Source organism: Narcine bancroftii, chromosome 2 (assembly GCF_036971445.1).
Source record: "Narcine bancroftii isolate sNarBan1 chromosome 2, sNarBan1.hap1, whole genome shotgun sequence".
Lineage (NCBI taxonomy): Eukaryota > Metazoa > Chordata > Chondrichthyes > Torpediniformes > Narcinidae > Narcine > Narcine bancroftii.
The window spans coordinates 192,802,993-192,825,191 of record NC_091470.1 but is presented as its reverse complement, the minus strand read 5'-3'; the positions used below and the strand labels follow the sequence as shown (position 1 = coordinate 192,825,191).

The following is a 22,199-nucleotide window of genomic DNA, read 5'->3' as shown; positions in this document are numbered from 1 at the left end:
ATATTGGAGGCGTTGTGGACAGTGAGGAAGGCTTTCAAAGCTTGCAGAGGGATCTGGTCCAACTAGGAGAATGGGCCAATAAATGGCAGATGGAGTTTAATGCAGACAAATATGAGGTGATGCATTTTGGGAAGGGCAAACCAAGGTAGGACATACACGGTACATGGTGTCACAGGTGGACAGGATTGTAAAGAAACCTTTGGCATCTTATCCTTTATAAATCAAAGTATTGAGTATAGGGGTTGGGATGTTATGTTGAAGTTGTTTAAGACATTGGTGAGGCCAAATTTGGAGAATTTGGATCACCAAACTACAGGAAGGATATCAATAAGATTGAAAGAGTGCAGAAAAGATTTACTTGGATGTTGCCAGATTTCAGGAGTAGAGTTACAGGGAAAGATTAAGCAGGTTGGGATTTTATTCCTTGGAGTGAAGAAGAATGAGGGGAGATTTGATGGAAGTTTACAAAATTATGAGAGGTAGAGACAGAATTGATGCGAGGAGGCTTTTTCCACAGATTGGGGGAGATAATACAACAGGTCATAGTTTTAAGCTGAAAGGGGAAAGCTTTACGGGGAACATTAGGGGAAAGTTCTTCCCTCAGAGAGTGTTGGGAGTGTGGGACGGGCTGCCATCTGGTGTGGTGATTGTGTGCTCGATCTTGGGTTTTAAGAATAAATTGGATAGATACATGGGCGGGAGAGGTCTGGAGGGTTATGGAGTGGGAGCAGGTCAATGGGACCAGCGGATAATGGCTAGCACAGACCAGAAGGACTATATGGCCTGTTTTCTGTGCTGTTGTCTGGATTGGAAAATAAATCTTATGAGGCAAGGCTAGTTGAGCGTAGAAGGATGAGAGGAGACTTGCTAGAGGTCTATAAGATTTTCATAGACAGGGTGGATGGCCAGCGCCTGTTTCCCAGGGTGGGATCGGCAAACACCAGAGGATGTCTGTACAAAGTGAAGGGAGGGAAGTTTAGAGGCGATGTCAGGGGGACTTTTTTTTTTTACACAGAGTTGTGGTGTCTGGAATGCCTTGCCTGGGGTGATGGTGGAGGCTGGAATATTGGGGCATTTAAAAGACAAGACCAGAGATGAAAGAAAAATAGAGAGTTATGGGGTAGGGAGGGTTGTTTTTTTTGTGCCATGAATATATTCTTCAGCACAACATCGAGGGGCTGAAGGGCCTGTACTTTCCTGCAGTGTTCAATATTTGACACATTCCCCAACATGCCAAATACACTCTCACCTACACCCCGACACACACTCACCTACACCCCTGACATACACACGCACACACACACCTACACCCCGACACACTAGTGCTAAGAAGGGAACTGGGTGGGGGAGTGGGTGGATGATGGGTCACAGTTGGTAGGGGATGTGGGTGATAGGGAGAGCGACTGGGGGAGGTGGGTGACCGGGTAGGGAATGACCGGCATTACTGACAAGTGAGTGCCATGCCCGACTGACGTCCCGGTTTCACCGACAGGGAGGGGTGAAGGTGCTGATCACTGGACCCTGGGGCGACAACAGTAACAGTTTCTCCTGCGTTTTCGACCAGATCACGGTGCCAGCTTCACTCATACAGTCTGGTGTTCTCCGCTGCTACTGCCCCGGTAAGTGCACCCAGCCCTCCACACTACCCGTCCCCCTGTTTTCCACCTCCTGTCGTTCCCCCCCCCGACCTCCCATCACATGACCCCCCGAGACCTCCCATCACACGACCCACCGACCTCCCATCATACGACCCCACCGACCTCCCATCATACGACCCCACCGACCTCCCATCATACGACCCCACCGACCTCCCATCACACGACCCCACCGACCTCCCGTCACACGACCCCACCGACCTCCCATCACACGACCCCACCGACCTCCCATCACACGACCCCACCGACCTCCCATCACACGACCCCACCGACCTCCCATCACACGACCCCACCGTCCTCCCATCACACGACTCCCCCGTCCTCCCATCAAATGACCCCCCCGTCCTCCCATCACTCGACCACCCCGGCCTTGCATCACACGACCCCCCTGTCCTCCCATCAAATAACACCCCCGTCCTCCCATCACACGACCCCCTGCTCACATCATACGAACCCCCGTCCTCCCATCACACAACACCCCGTCTTCCCATCACACCTTCCATCACATAACCCCTGACCTCCCATCACACGACCCCCCGACCTCCCATCACACGACCCCCCCAACCTCCCATCACAAGACCCCCCCTGTACTCCCATCACACAACCCTTCCGTGCTCCCATCACACGAACCCCCCGTCCTCCCATCACTCAACCATCCCGTCCTCGCATCACACGACCCCCCCTGTCCTCCCATCAAACGACACCCCCGTCCTCCCATCACACAACCCCCCCTCCTCCCATCAACACGATCCCCAGTCCTCCCATCACATGACCCCCCCGACCTCCCATCACATGACCACTCTGTCCCCCTTCCCTTCTTCCTTGAACCCTGTCCCTGCCCTCTGTCAGGTCATTGACCCCGAACACTGCACACCCAGGCCCCCTGACCCTGTCGCCTTCCCTAGTGTCTTGATCAGAGCCGACTCCTGGTTAACAGGTGCCGTTGTTTCCCAGCTCACATGGCAGGCCTGGTGCGTCTGTGGGTGACACGGCAGGAGCCCTGGCTGGTGTCTGCATCAGTGCTGTTCGAGTACCGAGCCCGCGGCAGCCTGGCGCTGCCCAGCTCCCAGCTCGACTGGCTGTCGCTGGACGGTAGGCATGGGCATGGGGGAGGGGGGAGGTTAGTGCTAGTGTGGGCACTGACGTGGGGAGGGTTGGGCATTACCCTGGGCTCCGGGGGATCAGAGTGTAAGATCCAGTGGGGTCAGTATCGGCATGGGCTCTGGGGGATCAGTACCGGCCTGGGCTCCAGGGGGTCAGTACTGGCCTGGGCTCCAGGGGGTCGGTACTGGCCTGGGCTCCGGGGAATCAGTACTGGCCTGGGCCCCGGGGGATCAGTACTGGCCTGGGGTCCAGGGGGTCAGTACCGGCCTGGGCTCTGGGGGTTCAGTACTGGTGTGGGCTCCGGGGAAAGGAATGGGCATCCAGGACCGAGCAACAGTGAGTGGGCAGAGGGAGTGATATGGGCTCCGCAGGGACAGGATGAGGCCACCTTGGCATGAGCAGGGGGTCCGAGGCTGTGATGGTGGTGGGTGCTGCCCATTGGCCACTGCGCCCCTCGTGGTATGGCTCCGTGGTGCCAGGGAGGGAGTCCGGGGTGTTGACCCAGTGACGGTGAAGGAACGGCGAGGTATTCTCCACTCGGTAATGTGCTTGGAGCACAGCCCCCGGTTTCCCCAGTCCTGGGTAAAGTGGACAGCAGTGAGTGTGGTGGTTCCCACAATGTGGCATTCCCAGTGCCCAGGGGTCTTCCTGGAGAGCTGCAGACCCATGCTAGACATTTTCAGTATGCAATAGTCCCAGAGACTACCTTTTCCTCTGGCCGACGCTCCCCGTGTCCGACGTTCCCAGAGAGTGACATTTCCAGTGCCTGTTGCAGCCAGTGGCATTCCTAAAGATTTGTTCTTGGGCACAGGGATCAGCTGCATCGTTCTGGGACAGGCCACAGTCTGGGAACATTCTGCCCCTCCAGCCCCATCCCTTGGGCACCTACAAACCAGTTTTCCTGCCTCCTGCCCCCCCCACTCCTGTCCAGAGCACTCTCCCCTCCCCCAGAGCATCCTCCCCATGCTACCAGAGTTTCCCCCCCCCCACTCCTGTCCAGAGCACTCTCCCCTCCCCCAGAGCACCCTCCCCATGCTACCAGAGTTCCCCCCCCCTCCTGGAGTTACCTTCCCTGAAGTTCCCCCCCCTCCCCCTGGAGCACCTTTCTCTCCTGGCATTCCTTTCCTTGGAGCTCCCCCCTCCCCGGCATTCCTCCCCCCTTCACGGGCTTTCCTTCCCCCCCCGCCCCCTTCCCACCAGCGCTCCTTCCACCACCGCCCCCTCCCCTTCCCCCAGGCCTGTCCACTCAGATGAAGACCACAGTGTCCAACCAAAATCTCCGCTCACCGGCCTGTGCCACATCACCACCATCTGCTGGCCATTAGCATGCCCTGCAAGTCAGCTGCCATGGTGGGGGCCCCTTCTCTGGACCTCTCCCATTGACACATCCACTGAGATATGAGATATCCACTGAGTATTACGGAAGATAGAGTTAAAGTGTACACAGCAGGCATGTGTCCATTTCAGCATCTGATAATATCTGGAACGAGCTCTCCTTGAATCTGAAGGTTGGTGTTTACAAGCCCTTCTGATTCAAGATTCAATCTATTGTCATGTAATAAAGGCAGTATAATATTACACAGATATTGTTTTTGTCGGCCGTAGATTCGCCATCAGCTGAAATTGCCTGAGAGAAGGAAGCAAAAGAGAGACCCCACCGAGTGTCCGTGGATTCGCCTCCCTTGAGCCGCACGGGGTCTAGACCAAACTGTCACAGCCCAAGATCGAGATCCAAACGTCTAACACAATCAGGGACCCTTCAGTGCCCTCGGCATCCCGGTTTCCATACCTAGTCCCCCTGCAGCCTGGTGTGAGTCCCTTGACCGTAGCCCCCAGCCTGCGTGGGCTCCTTGCCTCAAGCCCGCCACTTGTGTATTTCTCCAGACACAGAAACCCCTCACCGCCACCGTGGTCACCATCCTGTGAGTCATCTCCTCTGCTTCCCTTTCTCAAACGGGGTTGTGGTCTCCACATTTTCTGGTGCCTTGCACTAGTCCTCCACTCCCCTGGAGTCTGCAACCCCTCGTGACCGCTGCCGATCACAGGCGCCGCCATCTTGGGCGCAGATCCCGCGGTCGCTAACGGATTGTTCAAAGCCTGTACATAGCCGATGTCAGTCAGACTGGGCGGTTGAACCCCGTGGGAGAGCGCTGTGTCTCCGCTCCCCGCGAGGAAGGAATCGAGTGGTGGAGTTCAGGCGCAGGGTTTCGAAACTGGAGCATGATCCACGCTGTAGGGGAGACTCAGTTTGTCAAGCAGTGTTCGTGGAGGGGAGAGAGAGGGTTGGGATTACAGCCCAGAGAGTTTGTGTCCTGATGTGACACATCTGTCCCCGTGGAAGGAACCTGCTGCTCTCACCGTAGCTCGTTCTGCACCCCAGGGGATGAGCGTGGACACTACTGCAATGCATTTGGAACACAGGCTCCCTCATCCCCCCCCCCCCCCACCACCATTGCCCCAGTACAGGGCTCCCTCACCACCCCTCCCCCAGCGTGAGGCTCCCTCTCCCGTGGTGTTGGGTGGGGGCCTGTGTGGGTGAAGGTGTTATGAAGGGGACACTGGGGTCACAGCCTCTCCGTGCGTGGAGGTTTTAGGAAAGGTTAGGGAGCTTAAAATAGCTGTGTGCTGCGAGCCATGAAATATCTGTCTGGTGAGAACAAAGTGTGACGTATGTTGGCAATGGAGCTGGGAACAGGCCGGGTTAGAAATGCCTTGTTGACGAACCAGCGCTGATCCACGTTGAGTTTACACCAGTTGCTCGAAGCTCTCTACTCTCACATCTGCCGCTGCTGTCAGCCTGACTACAGCCTCTCGATTCCTCGCCGACTTTCCACCCCCCTCCCCTCCGGATTTCCAGTCCCCCTTCCAACTTTCCACCCCCCTGCCTCCAACTTTCCACCCCCCTCCCTCCAACTTTCCACAACCCCCCCAATTTTCCACTCCCTCCAACTTTCCACCCCCCAACTTTCCACCCCCCTCCGTCCAACTTTCCACCCCCCTCCGTCCAACTTTCCACCCCCCTCCGTCCAACATTCCACCCCCCCAACTTTCCACACACCCCCACTGTCCACTCCCCTCCAACTGTCCACTCCCCTCCAACTGTCCACTCCCCTCCAACTGTCCGCCCCCCCTCCTAACTGTCCACCCCCCTCCAACTTTCCATTCCCTTCAACTTTCCACCCCCCAAATTTCCACCCCCTCCCTCCAACTTTCCACCTCCCTCCCTCCAACTTTCCACCCCCTCCAACTTTCCACCCTCCCCTCCAACTTTCCACCCCCCCTACAACTTTCCACCCCACCCTCCAATTTTCCACTCCCCTCTGGATTTCAAACTGTCTCCCACTTTCCATTCTCCCTCCCCCACACGACCCAGCAACCAGCAGCCTGGTAACAAATACCATTGCTGAGCCCACTGCCAGTGCTGTGTCCCTGTGCTATTGTGTGGGTCCCCGTGCCAGGGATGGGGGTCCCCATCCCAATTCTGGGGGCCCCCGTACCAGGGCTGGGATCTGAGTGCCAGTGCTGGGGATACCCGTGCCATGGCTGAGATCCAAGTGTCATGGCTGAGATCCAAGTGCCAGCATTAGGGGTCCCTATGCTAGGGCTGGGGTTTCCTGTGCCAGGGCTGAAGGTCCCCATGCCAGTGCTGGGATCCGAGTGTCAGTGATGGGGGTTCCTGTGCCAGGGCTGAGGTCTCTCGGCCAGGGCTGAAATCTGTGCCAGGGCTGGGGGTCCCTGTGCCAGGGCTGGGGGTCCCTGTGCCAGGGCTGGGGGTCCCTGTGCCAGGGCTGGGGATTTCCATGCCAGGGCTAGGATCTGTGTGCCAGTGCTGGGTGTCCCTGTGCTAGTGCTGGGGGTCCTTGTACCAGGGCTGGGGGTCCCTGTGCCAGCGCTGGGATCCGAGTACCAGTGCTGGGGGTACCCGTGCCATGGCTGAGATCCAAGTGTCATGGCTGAGATCCAAATGCCAGCGTTAGGTGTCCCTATGCTAGGGCTGGGGTTTCCTGTGCCAGGGCTAAGGGTCCCCATGCCAGTGCTGGGATCCGAGTGTCAGTGATGGGGGTTCCTGTGCCAGGGCTGGGGGTCCCTGTGCCAGGGCTGAGGTCTCTCTGCCAGGGCTGAGATCCGTGCCAGGGCTGGGGGTCCCCGTGCCAGGGCTGGGGGTCCCTGTGCCAGGGCTGTCTCTCTGCCAGGGCTGAGGTCTCTCTGCCAGGGCTGAGATCCGTGCCAGTGCTGGGGACCCCATGCCAGGGCTGGGGATTTCCATGCCAGGGCTAGGATCTGTGTGCCAGTGCTGGGTGTCCCCGTGCTAGTGCTGGGGGTCCTTGTACCAGGGCTGGGGGTCCCTGTGCCAGCGCTGGGATCCGTGTACCAGTGCTGGGGTTACCCGTGCCATGGCTGAGATCCAAGTGTAATGGCTGAGATCCAAGTGCCAGCGTTAGGGGTCCCTATGCTAGGGCTGGGATTTCCTGTGCCAGGGCTGAGGGTCCCCATGCCAGTGCTGGGATCCGAGTGTCAGTGATGGGGGTTCCTGTGCCAGGGCTGAGGGTCCCTGTACCAGGGCTGAGGGTCCCTGTGCCAGGGCTGAGGGTCCCCGTGCCAGGGCTGAGGGTCCCCGTGCCCGGGCTGAGGGTCCCCGTTCCCGGGCTGAGGGTCCCTGTGTCCGGGCTGAGGGTCCCCGTGCCAGGGCTAGGATCTGTGCCAATGATGGGGGTCCCTACGCAAAGGCTGAGGGTCCCTGAGCCAGCGCTGGGTGTCCCTGTACCAGGGCTGGGGGACCCTATGCCAGTGCTGGGATCTGAGTACCAGTGCTGGGGGGTGCCCGTGTCAGGGTTAGGATCTGAATCCCAATGACATGGCTGAGATCCAAATGCCATGGCTGAGATCCAAGTGCCAGCATTAGGGGTCCCTGTGCCAGGGCTGGGGGTCCCTGTGCCAGGGCTGGGATCCGAGAGCCAGCACGGTCATCCTAATGCCTTTGCGGTTGTCCGTGTACCAGCTTGGTGGTCCCATCCTGCCCCTGCTCAGGATGGCAGCAGCCTGCAGATGCCGCCCATCAGCAGCTGCCTGGGTCAGAAGCTCATTAAGTGATTGACCTGCAAACCAGAGGGGTGGGGGATGGGTGGCTGGCTGCCGGTAGAGGGAGGGGCCGTGAAAGGCCGTCCCTCATCCACCAGCTCCACTGGTGGCTATTTTGGTGTCGGGTAGGGGGAAGGAGGATGAGCTGCAGTCGTGCGGGACAGGGTGCGGTGTCTGAGCAGTGACTGAGGGCACTGCAGCCCTCCGCTGGCCCACAGAGACGAGCCAGGACTAGGGGACGAGAGAGTGCCTGCCATCAATTAGACCGCCTGTCGACACTTCATGGGACAGACCTCCCGGCTCTCATCTGACATTTCCCCTCTCCCTCTCCTGCCTTCCTGTCCCCACCACCCCCACCCAGCCAGTGGTGAACAGGGGACCGGGTGTGCTGCCCGCTGCCTTCTCTCTCCCGGCTGCACTTTGAAGGGGAAAGGTCCTTTGAGAACGCAGGAAGTGTGGGGAGTGAAGGAGATAGACAACACGTCTGGGGATGGAGGAGAAGGAAGGTAGGTGAAGGCTGGCGGGGTGGGGCACTCCCAATTGCGAGCCCTTCTCAGAGGGGTAGGGGGTGTCAGCAGGACAGTCCCCTGGCTGCAGTAGTCCCTGAGTCCATGCCCCCAGGAACTCCCTGGTCACTGGGAGAAAGAAGACAAAGCATCTCCTGTTAGGTGCTGCTCAGTGATGTGAGGTCGAGACAGTGTGGGAATACCTGTCGTGGGTCAATACGTGTGAGTGTTCGGACAAGGGGAGATGTCATGGATCCAGCACCAGACCCCTCGCCTCAGTCAGAAACAACGGACAAGAGCAACCTGTTTCCTAAACTTGTCCCGGTGTTACACAGCAACAGACCTGTCCCCACCAGTACAATACCCCACTGTTACAAAGGGACAGACCCGTCTCCACCAGTACTGTACCCCGGTGTTACACAGTGACAGGCCTGACCCCACCCCACCAGTACTGTCCCCCAGTGTTACACAGGGACAGACCCGTCCCCACCAGTACCGTACCCCAGTGTTACACAGTGACAGACTTGACCCCACCCCACCAGTACTGTACCCCAGGATTACACAGTGACGGGCCCGTCCCCACCAGTACTGTACCCCAGTGTTATACAGTGACAGACGTCTCCCCACCAGTACCGTACCCCAGTGTTACCCAGTGACAGACCCAGCCCACCAGTACTCTACCCCGGTGTTACCCAATGACAGACTTGTCCCCACCGGTACTGTACCCCAGTGTTACACCACGACAGACCCATCCCCACCAGTACTGTCCCCCGGTGTTATGCAGTTCTTTGCTGTGCATTGAACGGTTTTGGTGGATGTGTCGCACTTTTCCCAGCTCTCAGATCCCTGTTCTCTTCCATCTTTGATCAGATAATCAGTTTCGGATGTCGATTCTTGAGCGACTGGAGCAGATGGAGAAGCGTATCGCGGAGATGGCTGCTTCGAGCCAGCAGCAGGGTACGAGAGCAGGGAACAAGATGCAAATCCAGGTACAATTTCACCTCTGAATTGTAGTTGATTGCTCGTCTGACTGGACCATCGACTGCATCCAGTGCTCCTGTTGTGTCCTCCTCTATGTCGGAAACACTGAACACTTCATTGAGCTTCTTGCTCTGTCCGTTCCAACAGCGTGGATCTCCTAATAGACTCCCATTTCAATTCTCCAACCTATTCCCTTGCACGGTCAGACCAAGACCATCGAAAATTGGAGGTACAACACCTTGTCTTTCAGCTGGGCTCCCTCCAACTGGAAGGTATTAACCTCAACCTCAACCTCTCCAGTTCCCGTTAAAACATCCCCCATTTTATGATCCCTGTCTTCTTTCCTCTCTCTCTCTCTCTATCTTTCCCTCTCCCCTTTTCCCTCTGTCTCCTTTCACAGAGCCAAAATCAATTTTCACCTCTCCTCTTATCATATCCAATTAACACCTTTTGTCTGTAGGTCTGTTCTTCCCCTCTCCCTATTCTTCCCCTTTCTCTCTCAGTCGCTTTTCTCTCTTTTTCACTCACACCCTGAGGACAGGCTCAGGCCCAAAACGCCGATAATATTATCTTTACCTACTGCGGCTGGTTCCCTCCAGCATCTCTATGCTTTGACTACAATCACAGCATTTGCAGACTTCCACAGAATACACAGCACATGGTTTACACCTAGATAAAGATATGTAAATATTTGGATGATTTACTCGGTTACAAGGTGCCGTTCATCAACCTCACAGCCTGCGAGAAGGAGCTATTTCCCAGGGTGGCCATCCTGATACTGATGCTTCTGTACCTCCTTCCTGTGGTGGGCATTGAGCCAAGGGGCAGGGGGGTGGGATGGAGGGCCCTGGTCATGTGCTGGATGGAAAGACCTTAAGACTGGAGCCGAAATCAGCCATTCGGCCCATTGAGTCTGCCCCACCATTTAACCATGAGCTGAACCATTTCCCCATTGCCCAACCTTCTCCCTTTAATGCCCTGGCTAATCAAGAGCCGGTCAACCTCTGCCCTAAATGCACTCTGACTGAAGAAAAGGCTCCTGTTCTCATCGGACGCCCTTCTATCCTGAATTTGCCCTCGTCCTCCAGAATTCTTTGTGCCCCTATGTAAGCAACGCTCCCTGTAAACGTCAGTAGAGGAAAGGGAGACCCCTGCAATCTTCTCGGCCGGTTTCATTTCCATCCTCTTCCTTAAACTGGGCGGCCTGATCAGCACAATCTGTTACAGCGCCAGCGTCCTGGGTTCCAATCCCGCGCTGTCTGTGAGGAGTTTGTACCTTTCTCCCCGTGTCTGCGTGGGTTTCCTCTAGGGGTCCGGTTTCCTCCCACCCTTAAAAAATGTGGGTTCATTGGCGTGTTCCCCATGGGCCAGATGGGCCTATTACCATGCTGTACATTTAAATTTAAAGAAGGTTTGTTAAATTTAAATGTTGAAATTTTGTTTCTATCACAGTCAATTGGGCCATTTCCACCCTTTCCATGCAAATTAAATGGTCAGATATTCTCCCCCCACAAACACCGCATACAGACAGACCCTCAACAGAGGGTGTAGAGGATGGGAACAATCAGAGGGGGTAGAGGATGGGAACAGTCAGAGGGTGTAGAGGATGAGAACAGTCAGAGTGCAGGATAGGAACAGACTGAGGGAACAGTCATAGGGTATAGAAGATGGGAACAGTGGGAGGGAACCGTCAGAGTGTGTGGAGGATAGGAACAGTTGGAGGGAACAGTCGGAGGGTGTAGAGGTTGGGAAAAGTGGGAGGAAACCGTTGGAGGTGTGGAGGATGGGAAGGGTCAGAGGGAACAGTCGGAGGGTCTTGAGGATGCGGACAGCTGGAGGGAACAGTTGGAGAGTGTGGAGGATGGGAACAGACAGAGGGTGTGATGATGGGAACAGTCAGAGGGAACAGTCAGAGGGTCTTGAGGATGCGGACAGTTGGAGGGTGTGGAGGATGGGAACAGTCAGAGTGTGTGCAGGATAGGAATAGTTAGGGGGAACAGTCGGAGGGCGTAGAGGATGAAAACAGTGGGAGGGAACCATCGGAGTGTAGGGGAATAGCTGGAAGCAGCAGTCATAGGCATCAGTCGTGTGGAACTGTGGAGGATAGACACTGTCACATGGTAAATTGTAGGTTTTGGGAGGCAGGCAGCAGAGGAGTGAGCAAGGCGAGACAGGATACAGGCAGGCAGTGGATGGGATGAGGGGTGTGAGGGTGGGGTGTAAAATACAGGCAGAGTGGATGGGATGAGGGGTTTAAAGGTGGGGTTTAAGATACAGACAGACAGTGGATGGGATGAGGGTGGGGTGTAAGATACAGGCAGACTGGATGGGATGAGGGGTGTGAGGGTGGGGTGTAAGATACAGGCAGATGGGTGGATGGGATGAGGGGTGTGAGGGTGGGGTGTAAGATACGGGCAGATGGATGGGATGAGGGGTGTGAGGGCAGGGTGTAGATACAGACAGACAGTGGATGGGATGAGGGGTGTGAGGGTGGGGTGTAAGATACAGGCAGGCAGTGGATGGGATGAGGGGTGTGAGGGGAGGGTGTAGATACAGACAGACTGGATGGGATGAAGAGTGTGAGGGTGCAGGGTAGGATACAGAGACAGTGGATGAGATGATGGGTGTGAGGGTGTGTTGTGTACAGCCAGAGTGGATGGGATGAAGGGTTTTAGAGTGGGGTGTAGAATACAGTGGAGAGGTGGATAGGAAGAGGAGTATGAGGGTGGGGTGTTGGACACAGGCAGATGGGTGGATGGGATGAGCGTGTGAGGCTGGGGTGTAGGATACAGTTGGGATGGGGTGGGTCAGGAATCAAGCAGAGAGTGATACATGAGAGGGTAGGGTAGATGCAGGTGAGATGGGGTGTAGGTTGGTGGGATGAGGGGTAGGATAGACAGACTGAACAAGGGTGGAGTGTAGGAACAGACAGACTGGAGGAGGGTGGGATGTAGGATACAGGCAGATGAGTGGATAGGATGAGGGGTGTGAGGGTGGGGTTTAGGATACAGGCATGAATGAGGATGGGGTGTACAAACAAGCAGACTGATTGAGGGTGGAGTGTAGGAACAGGCAGACTGAACAAGGATGGGTGTAGAAACAGGCAGACTAACAAGGGTGGGATGTAAGAACAGGCAGACTGAATGAGGATGGGATGTAGGAACAGGCAGACTGAACAAGGATGGGGTGTGAGAACAGGCAGACTAACGAGGGCGGGGTGTAAGAACAGGCAGACTGAACGAGGATGGGATGTTGGAACAGGCAGACTGAACAAGGAAACAGGCAGCAGCCTCATTGGTGGCATTGAGCCAAGGGGCGGGGGTGAGATGGAGGGTCCTGGGTGTGTGTCATGCAGGGGGGGGGTGTCAGTTCTGGCCCAGGTTCCCCCCCCTCCGTGGTTGTCGATCTTGTTGGAGGAGTTGAACACAGTTCGGAGCTGTGGACTCTGGGCAGCAGTGAGGCTTGGTGACAGATTTGCTTGGCTATTTATGGCAGCTTCTTGTGGGAGGGGGATTAAATCAAGGGCTTGCAAAGTGGGATTAGACAGCTTGTCCCGTGCCCTGCTCTGATCTGATGGGAACACATGCCTGTGAGCTCGGCCATACACAAGTGTTGGAGGGCCTCAGCAGCTCCAACCGTCCAAGGGAGCAGAGAGAGATCACCGGTGTTTTGGGCCTGATCCCTTCGTCAAGGTCTTTTCCTGCTGCTTGCGAGACATCCACCGTCTTGACTTCACCCTCACTTATTCCATTCTCATCTCCCCCCCCCCCCCCCCCTCGGAATTCTCTGCTCTCTGTTCTGTCTGCACCCATCCCAACCTCATCATCAACCACAGCCCCAACTCAACCACAGGGGCGACACAGTTAGCACGACATTGTTACAGCACCAGCGACCGGGGTTCCCATCTGGTGTTGTTTGTAAGGAGCTTGAACCTCTCCCCCCCACCAGCCTCCACATCCAACACATTATCCTCCAGAATTCCTGGCTCTTACAGCCCACCACCGCACACTTAAGACAATACAGTACAGGCTCTTCAGCCCTCGATGTTGTGCTGACCCATATCTTTGGCTTGGCTTCGCGGACGAAGATTTATGGAGGGGGTAAAAGTCCACGTCAGCTGCAGGCTCGTTTGTGGCTGACAAGTCCGATGCGGGACAGGCAGACACGGTTGCAGCGGCTGCAGGGGAAAATTGGTTGGTTGGGGTTGGGTGTTGGGTTTTTCCTCCTTTGCCTTTTGTCAGTGAGGTGGGCTCTGCGGTCTTCTTCAAAGGAGGTTGCTGCCCGCCAAACTGTGAGGCGCCAAGATGCACGGTTTGAGGCGTTATCAGCCCACTGGCGGTGGTCAATGTGGCAGGCACCAAGAGATTTCTTTAGGCAGTCCTTGTACCTTTTCTTTGGTGCACCTCTGTCACGGTGGCCAGTGGAGAGCTCGCCATATAACACGATCTTGGGAAGGCGATGGTCCTCCATTCTGGAGACGTGACCCATCCAGCGCAGCTGGATCTTCAGCAGCATGGATTCGATGCTGTCGACCTCTGCCATCTCGAGTACTTCGACGTTAGGGATGAAAGCGCTCCAATGGATGTTGAGGATGGAGCGGAGACAACGCTGGTGGAAGCGTTCTAGGAGCCATAGGTGATGCCGGTAGAGGACCCATGATTCGGAGCCGAACAGGAGTGTGGGTATGACAACGGCTCTGTATACGCTTATCTTTGTGAGGTTTTTCAGTTGGTTGTTTTTCCAGACTCTTTTGACCCATATATTCCTTCCTAAAAATACTGATCCCTCCCTACCCAATACCCTCTATTTTCCTTTCATCCGTGTCTGTCTAAGAGTCTCTGGAGAGGCTTTCCAGGCCCCCACAACTCTCTGTGTAAAATACTTAAACCCTAACATCTCCCTAAACTTCCCTTCCTTCACTTTGTCCACACCTATTTGCAGATCCAACCCTGGGAAACAGGTGCTGGCCGTCCTCCCTATCTCTGCCTCTCAGAATCTTGTCAACGTTGATCAAGTCTCCTCTCAGAAAAGTCCCAGCTCTGCGAACCTTGCCTCATAAGGCTTTGCGATTCCCAATCCAAGCAACACTCTGGTGAATCTCCTCTGCCCCCTCTCCATGGCTTCCACATCCTTCCTGTAATGGGGTGACCAGAACTGAACACAATCCTCTAAGTGGAGTCTCACCAGAGATTTGTCGAGTTGCAACATGACCTCTCTACTCCTGAATTCAATCCCCCGACTAATGAAGCCCAGAGTCCCATAGACCTTCCTAACTATCCTATCAAACTGTGCAGCGACCTTGAGGGATGTCTGGATTTGGACTCCAAGGTCCCTCTGTTCATCCACACTGTGAAGTAACTGACCATTAACCCTGTACTCAGCCTTCTGGTTGGTCTTTCAAACCTCACACTGATCCAGATTGAACTCCATCTGCCACTTTTCTGCCCAACTCTGCATCCTGTCGATCTCCTCTTGTAACTGTAAGAGGGACACTGTTTGAGCTGGCTGACTTTCTCCACCACAGAGAAGAAACAGACTCACGGAGTCTGCAGACTTTCGTGTTTTACTTTTCTACGTTTTTCCCATGTCTGAACCGGTTTTCTTCCACCCTCAAAACTTACTGGGGGGGTGGGGTGCAGGTGAATTGGGAGTAAATTGAGTGGCGTGGGCATGAAGGGCCTGTAACCCCACTGTATTTGATGTGTGAACGACAATCACAGCATCTGCAGACCTTGTTTCACACATCCCATCCGACACCACGGGAAAGCAGGCACCCCCAGGACTCCAATAAAAGCCCAATCCCTCCTCTTCTCACTGCCTGCCTATCACTGCACTCACCTCCCTCCACCCCGATATTACCTTTCAAAACCCTCTCCTCATCTACCCCCTCTTTCTCCCTCTGACCCACACCCTTCCCTCTCCCCTCTACTCTCTACTCCCCTCTCCCCCATCCATCCCTCTCCCCTCCACTCTCCCTTCCCCTATACCCTATTTATCCCTCCCATCAATGCCTATCTCCCCTCTCCCTATCCGTCCCTCTCCCTCTTTCCCCATCTGCTCCTCTACCCTCCTCTCTCCCCATCTTGTCCATCTCTCTCCCTTCCCTTCTACTCTCCATCCTCTCTCCCCTCTCCACCCCTCCCTCCCTTCTAATCCTCCCCCTCCCCCACTCTCACCACCTTTCCTTTCTTCCCTGCTCTCTGACCCCACACTCTCCTGATCTCTGCCCCCTTCTTTCCCACACTCTCTCCCACCGCCTCCACCTCGTGGAGACAGCTGGGACGCTAGGGACAGGCCATGGCAGTTTGGTAAATATGCAACCCCCCCGCCACCCTCTGTGGAGATGGGCAGGAGGCAGGGGAAGGATGAGTCATGCCAATGTGGTTAAGATCGTGACCCCCCCCCCCCCCCGATTCCCCATCCCCCACTGCAGAAATGGGTGGGACACTGGAATGATGCAGGGTGGTGTGGTGAAGATCATGAACCCCCTCTCCTCCATGACTTCCCCCACCCCAACTCCGTGGAGGCAGGTGCAACAGTGGGATGGGCCACAGCAGTGCAGATAACTACGTGACCCCCTCCCCTCTCTTGCCCCCCCACCCACCCCAGGCATCATCGGACTCGTTCGAGGAGCGGATTGTCGCACTGTGCCACGCCATGATGTCACGTTCGTGTTGGATCCGCTCGGAGCAGTTGCTTCACAGCGCCAGCTTCCGGGGGATGAGCCTGCTCCACCTGGCCGCAGCTCAGGGCTACTCCCGGCTCATCCACACCCTCATCAAGTGGAGGCAAGGCCCGTCCGGGGACCCCCACCTGTTCCGAACCCGACCCCGTACCCCCACCCAGCTCCATACTCCTCCCCACACCCACCGTACCCCCACCTACACACCCCAGTACCCACACCCCAGCCTGCCCCGTACCCCTACCCACACACCCCGTACCCCCACCCACACTCCACCCTGCCCTGTACCCCTACCCATACTCCCCATACCAAAACTCCACCCTGACCCGTACCCCAATCCTGCCCAAAACCCCTACCACACTTCCCATACCCCCCACACACAACCTTCCTCTCCCTTCCCTCTGTCTCCCCTCCCTGCCCCTCACTCCCTCCCTCTCTTCCCTCCCTCCCTCACCCCTTCCTGTTCCTGTAACAGCTGTGTCTGACCACAGGACCCTCAGCGCTGACAGCCTAGATGTGGAGCAGGAGGTGGACCCCTTGAACGTTGATCACTTCTCCTGCACCCCTCTGGTGAGTCCCTCACCCAATCCCCGAACCCAGGCAGTGCTGGAGTGTTGTGGGGATGGAGGACACACAAAGTGGAAGGAGTAAACATGGAACAGCACAGCACAAGCCCTTCAGCCCACACTGTTGTGCTGGCCAGTATGGACTTGGTGTGGGAAGCAGCTCTGTACCCTCAGGGGGTGGAACCAGCTCAGTCCCTCTCTGCAGGGGTTGGGGGGGGGGGATCCAGCTCCATCCCTATCTGCAGGGTTGGGGGGTGATGGGGGAACCACCTCCGCCCCTCTCTGCAGGGGTGGGTGTTAGGGGGAACCAGCTCTGTCCCTCTCTGCAGGGTTGGGGGGGTGATGGGGGGAAAACCAGCTTCGTCCCTCATCACTCTCCCCCTCCCCACAGATGTGGGCCTGCGCACTGGGCCATGTGGAGGCTGCCATCACCCTGTATGGGTGGAATCGGGAGGCACTCTTCATCCCGGACTCGCTGGGCCGGCTGCCGCTGCACGTGGCACGCTCCCGTGGGCACGTGGGTCTGGCGGCACAGCTGGAGCAACTCCAAGGGCAGGGCCATGAGCCAGGGGCTTGTCCGGTGCTCGTGGGGCAGGACGGCCCGGCCGGGAGTCCAGCATTGCCAGGACAGGACGGTGAGGACAGGAGTCCGACATCACTGAGACAGAACATAGGTAGGTGGAGCCCATAGCCCAACCCTCTTTCCCCACCCCATCCCCCTTCCCACCCCCACCCACCCATTCACACCCCCACACATTCCTTCCCCATCACCTGTTCCCCCCCATTACCCCCATCCACCCATTCCCCACCCCCACCATCTTCCCTACCCTCCAGACCCCATTACCCATCCACCAACCCCACCCTCTTCCCCATTGAAAACTCCACCCATCTGTTCCCTACCCACCCCTAATCCCCCCCCACCACCACTGGTCCATTATTAACCCCTTCTCTCCTGCAGGCCTGAACATGGAGACCACCCTCTCATCCCCATCTCCCCCACCCATGGTTCCTTGCCCTGGAGAGGCCGGGCCCCGGCACTGCCCCCTCGCTGATCCAGATGTTGCCATGGAGATGGGCGAATCCCCGTGGCGGCGGGGCAGCTGGGTCTGTGGCCAGACCGGGAACCCCCTGCATGGGCTCAGTGGGGCTGAGGGGGTGGATGGGCTGTGGGGTTCCCCTCAGGGAGAGGAGGAAACCCGGCCCGCGCTGCACTTCCCTGACCACCAGGCTGCCGCAGCGACGGGTGATGACAGGCGCTTCTCTACGGCAACCGGTCGACATCCCATGGAGACAGATCTGCTGCATTTCAACGAGAATGCCGAAAATGAGGAGTTCCTACCCTCAGTCGAGGTGCTGCAGGTACGTTCCACCTGTACTGGGGGGTTCGAACCCCACTGCTGCTCACTGGTGCCCTTGGCATATCCCACTCTATCCCCATCCCCACCCTCATCCTGTCCACCGAGCTCATCCTAAATGACCGTCTCATTCCATCCCATGTTGTTGGTATGGCGACAGCCCATCCGCCCGCCGGTAAAGCTGTCAGCAGTCACCCTCCTCCATCTGTGGAGGAAGCACAGTGCGAAACTTCATGTCCCACAGCAAGACTGCGTTCCCCATGTGTCCCAGAGGGTGACTGCGTTCCCCATGTGTCCCAGAGCGTAACCACATTTACTGTGCGTCCCTGGAACATAACCCCATTCCCTGTACGTCTCCAGAATGTAACCGCTTTCTCTGTGCATCACTGGAACGTGATCGTGTTCCCTGTGCATCCCTGGAACATAACCGTGTTTCCTGTGCGTCCCTGGAATGTAACCGTTCCCTGTGCATCCCTGGAACGTAACTGTATTCCCGGTGTATTCCTGGAATGTAACCTTGTTCCCAGTGTGTCCCTGGAATGTAACCGTGTTCCCTGTGTGTCCCCAGACCATGATCACTGCCCTGTATGTCCCCAGAGTAAGGTCCTGGCACAGTGAAACACAGTGTGGTGATCCATCTCTGACCAGCTAGGATACATGCTCTCAACCTTCTCCCTCCCCACAGGTGGACATGGTGACCTTAGCCGAACAGATTATCGACGCCACCCCAGACCGCATCAAACATGAAGTCTTTGACACTGGCGGCCCTGGTGTGAAGGAGCAGCAGGACCACACAGCCATCAGCAACACCATGGCCTGGCTAGCCGGCTACCTGGAGAACGTCGACCAGCTGCCCAACTACTGTCAGCACAGGTTGGTCTAGAGCACAACGAGAACCTGCGTTCAACATTCCACGCGCTGCAGAAATCACAACATTCTCACAGTCAGCACACAGCCAGCGGTCAGCAGGGTCTTGTTCGTCAATGGGTATGATGTCACTGTATAACAGCGGGGTACTGTACTGGAGGGGAGGGGTCTGTCATTGTGTAACACTGGGGTATGGTAATGGTGGGGATGGGTCTATCACTGTAACACTGGAGTACAGTACTAGTGGGGACTGGTCTGTCACTGTGTAACACCGGGGTATGGTAATGGTGGGGATGGGTCTATCACTGTTAACACTGGAGTACAGTACTAGTGGGGACTGGTCTGTCACTGTGTAACACCGGGGTACGGTACTGGTGGGGATGGGTCTATCACCTTAACACTGGAGTACAGTACTAGTGGGGACTGGTCTGTCACTGTGTAACACCGGGGTACGGAACTGGTGGGGATGGGTCTGGCACTGTGTAACACTGGGGTACGGTACTGGTGGGGACGGGTCCGTCACTGTGTAACACTGGGGTACAGTACTGGTGGGGACGGGCCTGTCACTGTGTAACACTGGGAGACAGTACTGGTCGGGACGGGTTCGTCACTGTGTAACACTGGGAGACTGTACTGGTGGGGAGGGGCCTGTCACTGTGTAACACTGGGACACAGTACTGGTGGTTTAAACACCCCAGTGGGATTTTCATGATGTGTGATCACAAGTTAATGAGTGATTTCTGTTTGACCCATTATTGAGAACAAACCCTTGGGCCACGAATTCTGGACAATACTACTCTGTGTCTTTAAATAGCATTCTCCCCTTCTCTGCCCCACTTTGGGCTGTGGATTTGCTGTGGCAGAGGTGACCTTGAGGACAGGTCAGGTTTGGCAGCGAGAAGGCCATCGTCTGCCTCCCTGGGGCTCTCCATGCATGCTCTTCCCATTGAGGTGGCTGTTTACAGGTGTCAGGTTCACTGCCTGACGCACAAGCTGAGGACTTCAGGAAATGTCACAGCATCCAAGATGTGTATAGCTGGCACTGGATCACGCAGGAAGGGGTGACTGAAACCTGAGTGCAGGCTGGCAGTTCGGGGCAGGGGCTGTGGAGGTCAGTCATCTTGCTGACAGTCGCAGGACGGTGCTTTTTTGTCTTGGCATGTGAGTGCCCCCCTCTCCACTGCTCTGCATCTTGCTAACTGACAGGACTTGTTGGGGGGGATTATTGGCCCTTGGGCAACTGAGAACAGACCACTATACCCATTGAGACTTCCTTGTCAGACATTGCGCTTGGCAGATCCGTCAGTTCCCTTGCAGAGTATTGGTCTCTCCCGATTCCCCGGTGTCAGTTGTCCACAGTAATTCTGTGACTGCCTTCACTGTGCTCAGGCGGTAGGGAGGAGCTGCCCTCTGCTGGAGACTCAACTCCAACCTTGCAGTGGGGGAACTGCAGCAGAGATCAAATACACCTCACGCTGTAATGCAGTGAAATAAAACTATAGTCCCATCCCCACCAATACTGTACCCCAGTGTTACACAGGGACAGACCCTTCCCCACCAGTACCGTACCCCGCTGTTCCACAGGGACAGACCTGTCCCCACCAGTACTGTACCCCGGTGTTACACAGGGACAGACCCTTCCCCACCAGTACTGTACCCCGGTGTTACACAAGGACAGACCCTTCCCCACCAGTACTGTACCCTGGTCTTATAGTGACAGACCTGTCCCTACCAGTACTGTACCCCAGTGTAACACAGTGATACTGTACCCTGGTGTTACAGAGTGACAGACCTGTCCCCACCAGCATTGTACCCCGCTGTTCCACAGGGACAGACCCGTCCCCACCAGTACTGTACCCCGGTGTTACACAGGGACAGGCCCTTCCCCACCAGTACTGTACCCCGGTGTTACACAGGGACAGACCCTTCCCCACCAGTACTGAATCCCGGTGTTACACAGTGACAGACCCGTCCCCACCAGTACAGTACCTCAGAGTTACACCCTGACAGTATCTTGCTTCCATGCGGACCTTTGCAGAATTTTTCAACTCAGATCAGATCTCTCATCCTTATTTGACTTGTCGTGCAGTCACTGAGACGGTTACAAGTGCCCTCCAGAGATCCATTCTATCCCTTCCCAGAGGTGTGGATACTGTCCATTCTCTGGGGACAGGTCCTGATCATTAGAGTGCAGTGCAGGCCCTTTAGGCTATGATGTCGTGCTGGCCCCTAGAAACCTACTCAGCAATCCAACCCTTCCCTCACTCCCACCATCGTCACCCTCTCTTTTTATTGCATCCATGTGCCTAAGAATGTTGAAGTCTTCCCAATATTCCAGGTACCCCACCAGCCCTGGCATTGCCCTGAAAGCCTTCCTCCTCGGTGAAAGAGGTGATGGCAGTCCGCACTGTCAGAATCAGAATTTATTATCGTGAACATGTCACGAAATGCGTGTAGACCTCTATAAAGTCCCCTCTCTTCCTTTATCACTCCAAAGTGAAAAGCCCCAGCTCGGCTGTCCTGCCTCATCCGACACGTTCTGCATTCCAGGCAACATCCTGGTAAATCTTCTCTGCCCGCTCTCCATTGTTACCACAACCTTCCGGACAGGAGGTGAACTGAATGCAATATTCCAAGGAACAGACTCCTGGAATACGTGCTTCCTGGGCCTATGGGTAGCCACGTTTGTGAGGCTTGAGGCTGACTGACACGACAGGAGATCAGGGGAGTGTGAGCAGATCGGGGAGCGGCCTCTCCAGACACAGAGTGGAACCACGGGGCCCTGCTGTGAACACGTGCTATTCCCTTTCAGCTGGGCCGAGCCAGTGACCCAGTGTAAAACCTGTAGCATAGCAACACTCCTTGCAGCACACTCCGCCTGGGTGCCTGGTGCAAGGGGCGAGACCTCACTGTGGACCCCAGCACCCCCTCCCCAGTATTGCTGGATGGTAGAATGGACCACAGCATGTCCAATGGCAGACAATGGTAGTCTGTCTGACTCCTGGAGTGTGGTACATAAGGAGTTTCACACTGTGTCTGACCCCGGGAGTGTGTGATGGGATGATGTGGAGGGAGGATCACTCTGTGTCTGACCCTGGGAGTGTGAGATGGGACAGTGTGGAGGGAGCTTCACTTTGTGTCTGACCCCGGGAGTGTGTGATGGGACAGTGTGGAGGGAGCTTCACTCTGTCTGACCCCCAGACTGTGTGATGGGACGGTGTGGAGGGAACTTCACTCTGCGTCTGACCCTAAGAGTGTGTGATGGGATGGTGTGGAGGGAGCTTCACTCTGTATCTGACCCCCAGATTGTGTGATGGGATGTTGCAGAGGGAGCTTCTCTCTGTGTCTGACCCCAGGAGTGTGTGATGGGATGATATGGAGGGAGTTTCACTCTGTGTCTGACC

General features: G+C 56.3%; 1 protein-coding gene across 4 annotated transcripts in view; it reads left to right on the top strand.

Moving 5' to 3' along the window:
* The window catches only part of LOC138754865 (calmodulin-binding transcription activator 2-like), an 81,716-nt gene that overhangs the window by 24,851 nt on the left and 34,666 nt on the right, over positions 1-22,199 (top strand). For 3 of the 4 annotated variants that reach the window (XM_069919781.1, XM_069919779.1, XM_069919782.1), the window contains 8 exons: positions 1,493-1,619; positions 2,610-2,747; positions 9,215-9,333; positions 15,935-16,113; positions 16,499-16,577; positions 16,965-17,247; positions 17,532-17,932; positions 18,614-18,801. In XM_069919781.1, coding sequence (XP_069775882.1) covers positions 1,493-1,619; positions 2,610-2,747; positions 9,215-9,333; positions 15,935-16,113; positions 16,499-16,577; positions 16,965-17,247; positions 17,532-17,932; positions 18,614-18,801 — 1,514 coding nt within the window. The remainder of the gene's footprint in view (positions 1-1,492; positions 1,620-2,609; positions 2,748-9,214; positions 9,334-15,934; positions 16,114-16,498; positions 16,578-16,964; positions 17,248-17,531; positions 17,933-18,613; positions 18,802-22,199) is intronic. The other variant, XM_069919780.1, reaches the window with a different exon arrangement.